This window comes from Nematolebias whitei, chromosome 1 (assembly GCF_014905685.2).
Source record: "Nematolebias whitei isolate Nwh7 chromosome 1, NemWhi1, whole genome shotgun sequence".
In the NCBI taxonomy this organism is placed as follows: domain Eukaryota; kingdom Metazoa; phylum Chordata; class Actinopteri; order Cyprinodontiformes; family Rivulidae; genus Nematolebias; species Nematolebias whitei.
In genome coordinates this window covers 33,724,179-33,731,748 of record NC_056498.1, presented here as the reverse complement: position 1 = coordinate 33,731,748, position 7,570 = coordinate 33,724,179, and the positions used below count along the sequence as shown (strand labels likewise).

Below are 7,570 nucleotides of genomic sequence, written 5' to 3'. Positions count from 1 at the left end.
CTAATATTTATGATGTTAGCACCAGAGCTAATATTTATGATGTTAGCCCCAGAGCTAATACTTATGATGTTAGCCCCAGAGCCAATATTTATGATGTTAGCACCAGAGCTAATATTTATGTTGGTAGCTCCAGAGCTAACAGTATTCAATCCAGGGCTAATACATGTGACATTTGCTTCAGAGCCAATATAAATTTTTAGCGGTTGTTCCAGAGCTAATAAATAAAAAAATACCAGTTGATTAAGAATGATTGTCGAGACACATATTGTGCATGAGGACTAATACAAAATATAATATTTTTAGCATGGACTGTGTTTTAGTCTCCCCTACAACCGATGTACATCAATGCCCCAGAATGCATTGCACTGGTAAATTATTGGTGAAGTCCTTAGGTTAAAAAATGTTATATATATATTTTTTGTAAGTAATTGAGATTTCACGTCACAAACAACAACTTTTAGAAGAATAGAGAAATACCATATTCAGGCCAACACGTGCAAGTAATCAGAGATGTCTTTAAAAGAACTAAGTTATCATGATCCCTTCTCTGTTTTCCTCCCATCATTGTGCCCGATCGAAGTGTTGAATTCTCGTCTGCAGTTGAGCAGCAGAAGATCTAATTGAGTTACCTCAGGGCCTGGATTATGAATCATTAACAGGGTGGTGTGTCATCATTGACCCCTTTACATACACACACATACAAACACACACAGCCTCTGTGGCCGACGGGAGGTCTTGCCGACAGATGACAGCTCAGACAGGAAATGTCTGATTGGGTTACGCTGAACAAACACTGGCAGCTACCTGACGGCTGGATACGGCTTACATCTGTTTCCCACATCAGCCTGTATCACCTCACTTAACTCCGCACTCCGTCTCTCACTCGTTTTTCCCCCCTCGTGTTTACTTGCCCCGACTGAGGCTCTCCATCTCAAATCTCAGAGTAAACACATTTAACACCTGACATATTTTCACAGCCACTTGTGCAACTTCTGCCAAGTTGCTATCAAACCAATAACATTATTCCAAAGTTAAATATGTTACCTTTTGGTTTATTAATTAAAAAATAAAACCAGCTTTATAAGTAAAGTACACATACATGTAATTTAATAAGCAAAAAATGCTAGCTTGGTACAAAAAAAAAAAAAGTGTTTTTTTATAACTTACCGTTGGCCCTTGTGGCCCCTCAGGCCCCTATAAATGATAAGAAAGATAAAACGAGATTTATTAGAAGAGAAATACAGCAGAAAAAAGTATGTCAGATGAAATAATACAGTTTCCAGAGCCAACAGAGGGACTGGCAAACTCATGGGAGGATTTTATGCAGCGAGCTCACACCCTTCAGGCAAAAACTACGGATCACAATCAATCCCTTGTTCCAAGACTGGGTCTGAGCCGTCGTTTCATGGAGCTGAGCCATAAATATGAATCTCTAATGAGAGCACGAATAACCAAGACTCTTACGGTTTGATCTTTTACCGCAATCTCTGTAATTGTTTCAGCAGCGGTGAAATCAGGCTCTGTTTGGCTGCAACGAGCATTTGATCCAACACACGGGGGTCACCGCCTCAACGGGTCGACATTCGGAACGTTTTAGCGAGGGTAGAGGAGGCGCCACTACTTTGAGTTAATTCAGTGATGAAGTGGGAGGACGGTTTATACAACATCTGACCTTCTGTTTACTACAGTTAAAGCTGAAGCCATGTTGGATTATTAACCTAAAAGGTTTCAAAAGAACTTCTAGCAAATGGCTCAAGCAAGGCTAGGACCAAAATGAATTGTTGACTTAAAATGACTCCAATAAATAAAAAATAAAGAACAACACAAATGTTGCTTTATAAATGATTACATCAATATTAATTTAACTTTCCATGGTTATTCACTATAGTAGCTGTACAATACTAGGAAAATATGAGATTGCGATATTGTCGAGAATCGTGATAACAATAATAGTTGTGATAAACTCAAGTTCAGAGATTCCAATGTTCACATATGAGGGCGTTTAGTGAAGTTGGGCCAAATTAATATCTTTAGCGCTCAGTTTGTGTTTGCACTTTATGGCGTTGTTGACACATTAATATTTTGTTATTAAAAAATGTCCACTTCACTGTGCACCCCTATTAGTTACAACTAACAATTGCAGCTAGCTGTAGGACTTCCTTTTCAGCCTGGGGGACGTCTAGCTATTTCTGCTGGAGTAAACGTAAAATGACAAATCGACAGAGATTTGAACCACAATTATTATTTTATGGTTATAGTGGCTTTAAGATAGAAGCATCACTGACATAGTACTAAGAAACTGACACATAATACAGACACGCTAGCTACAAAAGGCAGCACTCTGCTTTCCTCACACTGAGCCATCTAACCCAAGCCCCCCCACTCAAAAACTGTCAGCACAAAAAGCTCACAACACAGACGTGTCTCAGTTCCAAGGCAAGTAATGTAAGGGAAACACTGAGGTATTTAACTTAATAAATAAACTAATCAAAGGAATCACAAATGAGCGCGAAACAGAAACTGATTTGCTCAATCATTATTAAGACTTTTGGTGATTTGGACAGTTTCGTAATACAGCTCTCTTTTCCAGAGAGTCACAGCAACAACATTTCTGAGGCAAAAGACAAAACCTGACATCCTTTACAGAAGAGCGTGTTTTCGTGACTCTGGTAAATATTCTGACTCCAAGCAAGTTTTTCTGGGACTCTTGGGCTTTTAGCCTTGCTTTGTATACAATGCATAAATTCATGCAATTTTTATGAAATCTCCAAAGATCTGATAGCAATCAAGAGTGTCAGAATTTGTGTTTTTTGGTTACTCTCTTTTGTAGTCCTTTCCGTTCATTGTTAGATTTAATCTTTTCTGGTTATTATGTTTATTTTCTTTATTTTCAGTTCTGTTATCTGTGCTTTCATTGATTAGTCTTTGTGTGTTCCTCTGTGGCACACTTCTCCCTCCGTCAGTCCCATCACCCTGCCACACTCATCTTCACCTGTTTCCTGTTCCATCAGTCACAGCTGCAGACACTCCACTCATCAGCCCCAGTCCTTAAAGTCCCTCAGCTCCACCCCGCTCATCACTTTGCCATTGTTTGTGCTTCATGGCTGGTTTTACCCTCCTGTCTCCTTGTGTCTCCACCTGAGTACCTGGAGGTTTTGCTGCCACAACAGCTCATGTTTTACTTTGGTTATTTTAATAAGACCTTTGTTTATTTATGCTCCTCATATGTCTGCATTCCTGGGTCTGTATCCCTACGATCAGTGACAGAATGTGTTCAGGGTGACTCTCAGCTACTATTAGACCAGATTTGAGCTCTTTATCGGTAAAGCTGAATGAGTTAAAGGGCCCATAGCTGGCCATCTTGAATTAGGTTAACTCTAAATATTGTTTTATATGCACAGCTAATGATAATTCTTCAAGCTTCAATAAAATATATCCAGTGGTTCAAGAGGTAACTGAGCTTCTCCAAAAATTGAGGCTGTTCCAAGAGCAATTTACTACAGGAAAGATATTAAGTGTTCATAATCTCTCCACAGAACCCCATTCCCAAAAATCTGAGATACCATTTTAACACCTCAACAATTGGCAGGTATCCTCTGCTGGGTTGATTTGTATTTAATTTGACCTCAGAATTTACAGTAAAATGTCGCTTTGGGCTGTTTAGTTGCAGTTGGGTTGAAGCCAAGCAAAGCGCTTGCTCCACAAACCTTCACCAACAGCAAGTGTTCTGCTTTTGTTCACATTGAAGCATATATAACTGTCAAAAAAGACACGGCCCCGTGTAGAGTGCAACGCAGTGAGGTAATATTGAAGTTGAAAAGTTTGACTGTCAGTGCAAATTTCTGTGCAAATGAAGCAACGTTTGGCAGCGCCAAGCCATGACTTAATAACCATTGGTTTTCTGGGAAGGAGCCCTTTGTTGGGTTGGGTCTTGTTAGGTTTGTGTTGAGACAAAGAGACAATCACGGAACTAAATTCCATTTCAGATTTCCCATTATACTTCTTTAGCAAAGAGTTCTCACATATACAAACACACACGCGGCTCATTTATTGGGCATTCCATCTGCACATTTAATAAAAATCTCAATAAAGAGTTTAATTCGCCCAAGCAGCCAAGAGAAAGGGTTTTTTCCCCCGCTTGCCTTCAAAGGTCTTTGTTTGCTAACCTCAGCAGGGTTCAGTAAACATCTTTATGACCCACTAAGAATGTGGGAGCATGTGCCACTCGCCAGAGTGCTAATTAACTTGGCAAAATCTGAAAGAACTCAGGAGCTACTTTGCAGAAAAGGAGTTTTGTTTGTTTTTTTTCTCCAAGAGAGTCAAGAGCCCTCGAGGAAGTCCGGGCTCTATTGTTCTCTGAAACACGAGAAAACGAACAGCAGAGAATAATTTAAAAATCTTTGTGTACAAATGCAGGCTAAAGTGAGCTTTGAGGGAAAGAATATCAGAAAATCGAACCTTATCTGCTTCTGTAAACAGTCAAGTCTAGTTAAAAATACTAACAGTAATGTAGAATATCAACAGGATGTCCAATAAAGTCGAGCGTCCGAGTTAAAACAGAAAGCTCCGAATGGTGCGTGTTTTCTTACAACAATGAGGCGAGCGCCGAGCCCATTCCCACACGCAGACGGCAGCACTTCAGCTCCTGAAGGAATTTTCGAGCGTGCGGCTCTCGCTCTGCATTTACAGGAAGACTAATTTGGCCTGATCAAAGCTCCGTATTTTAGAGCTCCGGGGTGCAGGTTGGAGTGTTTGCTCAAAGCTTTTGTTTAACTTATGAGCTCTGTAACATAAATTTGTTTCACTTCAACTTGCACTGCTGTCAGTTTGAAAAGAAAATGTATCATTTTGACAGACAGACGTTTTCTTTCGCACCTAGAGGTTAACATAATACTGATGACAAGAGTTACTGCAGAAGTGTAAGCATAATGTTTCACAACTATGGCCTTTTTAATAATCATTTCATAATTGTTGTCATCATTCTTTGTTGAAATCAGGTCTCTCTTGTGCGTGAGTCCTCGAGGCTCAATGGGATTTACCTGTCTAAATAAAGGTTGAATGAATGAAAAAACATTTACCAGTATGAACAAAACAGAAGCTACTGATCAAGAAAGCACATCAGTCATCCTACAGCCAATGTTTAATTAAATCTATACTTTGTTGGTTTATTACTCCCCGAGTCATCCCTTAATGATTCAGAAGTTGAGAAATAAAAGGTTTTGGTAAAAAGCTCAAGGATTATGTTCCAGGATTCAATCCTGTTATTTCAAAAATATTCAAGGTCAAAGTCAGTACAAACAGACTGAAACTTCTTAAACTTCTTAAATTAAGCTTAAACAGAAAAAAAAAAAACAATGATTGCACTACAGTTAGTTCTTTACCAAGTAAACAGCAAAAATCCACGAGTTAAAACCAACACTTTTTTCTTCTTTTGGCTGCTCCCTTCTTCAGGGGTCGCCACAGTGACCACGAAGACTTTATGCCAGACGCCCTTCCTGACACAACCACAGACCGAGCTACCACAGCCCTCTGTGTGGAGCAGAGAGCTGCTATCTAGGGTGCCCAGGGGAGCAGATGGTGGGGGTTAAGGGCCTTGCTTAAGGGCAGTGTGGAACAAATGAGGGTGGAGGCAGATGTGGGTGTTTTACCTTTCCCACCCACATATATTTTTTATGTTGTCGGTACGGGGAGCCGCACCGGCGACCTTCCAATCACAGGCCCACCTTCTCTAACCTCTGCACCACCACTGGTTTTCTTTCTGGGCTGCTGTGGTGTAGAGGTAGAGCAGCCAACTTGGGACCAGAAAGTCACAGGTTCAACTCAGCACCATATTCATGTCGTGGTGTCCTTGAGCAAGACACTTAATCCCCAACTGCTCCCAGGGCGTTTACGTAGCTGCCTGCTACTCCACCTGGGTGTATCTCATGTGTGATGGGTTAAATGCAGACTAGTTTTGTCATTATATAGAAATAGACAATGATGACAACACATAGCTCACACTTATGGGGCGGTTGTGGCTGAGTGATTAGAGCAGTTGTCCTCCAATGCTAGAGTTGGGAGTTGGATTCCACCAGCAGTCACAAGCTGAAGCGTCTCAGGGCAAGACACTGAACCACTCATTGCCTCAGATGTGTGTCCCATCGGTGTTTGAACGTGATAAAAGCACTCATTAGCCTTTGTACAGATATATTAGAGTGCTGTATGAATGGGTACATTCCACACAGCCCATTTACCATTTACATAAAATGTTTAATTTTACAACATAAAGGTAGCATTGTTCAAATTAATGTCTCCCACTGCCTTGCACATTGAGGATGCTTCATACGTGACGAGAAGTAAGACATCAGTCTCTCTCTTATGTGGTTGTGAGACATTCCTTTTGCATGGACATTTTATACACTGAAGAGAAACAAGAGGTCTCCTGCCACTGCAGCACACGTCGCGCGCAAACAGAATCAACGCAGTGGCAGCACGGTGGATGGAGCAAACGTTTATTTTCAGTTGATGATGGAAGAGGAAGAGCTGGTATTTCTGTTGTTAGCTGAGGAGAAGCGCAGCTGCTGGCAGATCTTTTGTTCTGTGCCAAGTATTGTGCGATTGGTCTGAACTTTGTGGGCAATTTTATATGGAAAAAGCAGATGAACGACAGCTTTCATTCTGCAGGAGATCAGACGACAGGGCTGTTAACTGTTCCAGCAAAGTGTATAAAGATATTCAAAGAGCTCGTGGAAGAAGATAACAGTTTTTGTGCACAGAGAAGAGAACGCAGAGATACAGGCAGCTCTCCGTGGCTATGCTAGCCAGGAGGGAGGGCGCCTCGGTTGGGCAGCGTAGGGACACGCTTCTGAACCGTCTGGTCTCTTTGTGACAAATGTACAACTTAGCTTGTGCAGAATGGGTTTTGCAGGGGTGATACCAGAACAAAACATTTCACTTTCCATCACGTAACCAAGTCAGTGAGAACAAAGTTTGGCATGTCTGATGGAGTATAAATCTGAGTTTAATGTTTTAAATCAAGATCCTGTGCTCTGTTGGGGCTCAGGCTACGTTCTGGTACGACGACACCAAGAGTCAGCTCAACGTCTGTAACACTGACTGAGCCAGTTTGATGTCATTTTAGGTCATTCAGCTGTGGCGGCCATCTTGATTTGTTTATTCGGCTTTAAATGCGAGTTTCATTCAAATTTGTTCAGTGCTTCATGTGATATTTTGCTAAGAGACAAACAATTGCAGACAAAGGCAACTACTAGACTGTCTTCCTTTCAGGACAACAGGCTGTAACGGACAGCTCAACGACTGGTCCACAGTTGGTCAAGCAACAAAACTAAACTAAGAACAGATTTGTTCTGCACATTATTGTTTAAATATTTGCCAAAAGCATTCAATTATTCCACAGAGGATCTCCCAAGCACCTTAGCTTCTTATGTTTTGGCTTAACACTAAAATGACAAATAATTAAAAACATGTCGTCGTTTTTCAGGTCTTTAAAGAACATTTGACACATTGTTCATCACAAAAGAAACAAATTGAGTGTAAATGTGGAATGAGTAGGCTTAAAGAGGACTGAAAC

The 7,570-nt window shown here is 40.9% G+C and overlaps 1 protein-coding gene across 1 annotated transcript in view; it reads right to left on the bottom strand.

Annotated features, from left to right (window-relative positions):
* The window catches only part of LOC119408665 (collagen alpha-1(XXV) chain), a 54,722-nt gene that overhangs the window by 39,368 nt on the left and 7,784 nt on the right, over positions 1-7,570 (bottom strand). The window contains exon 3 of the mRNA XM_037675543.1: positions 1,168-1,194. Within this exon, the coding sequence (XP_037531471.1) occupies positions 1,168-1,194 (27 nt within the window). The remainder of the gene's footprint in view (positions 1-1,167; positions 1,195-7,570) is intronic.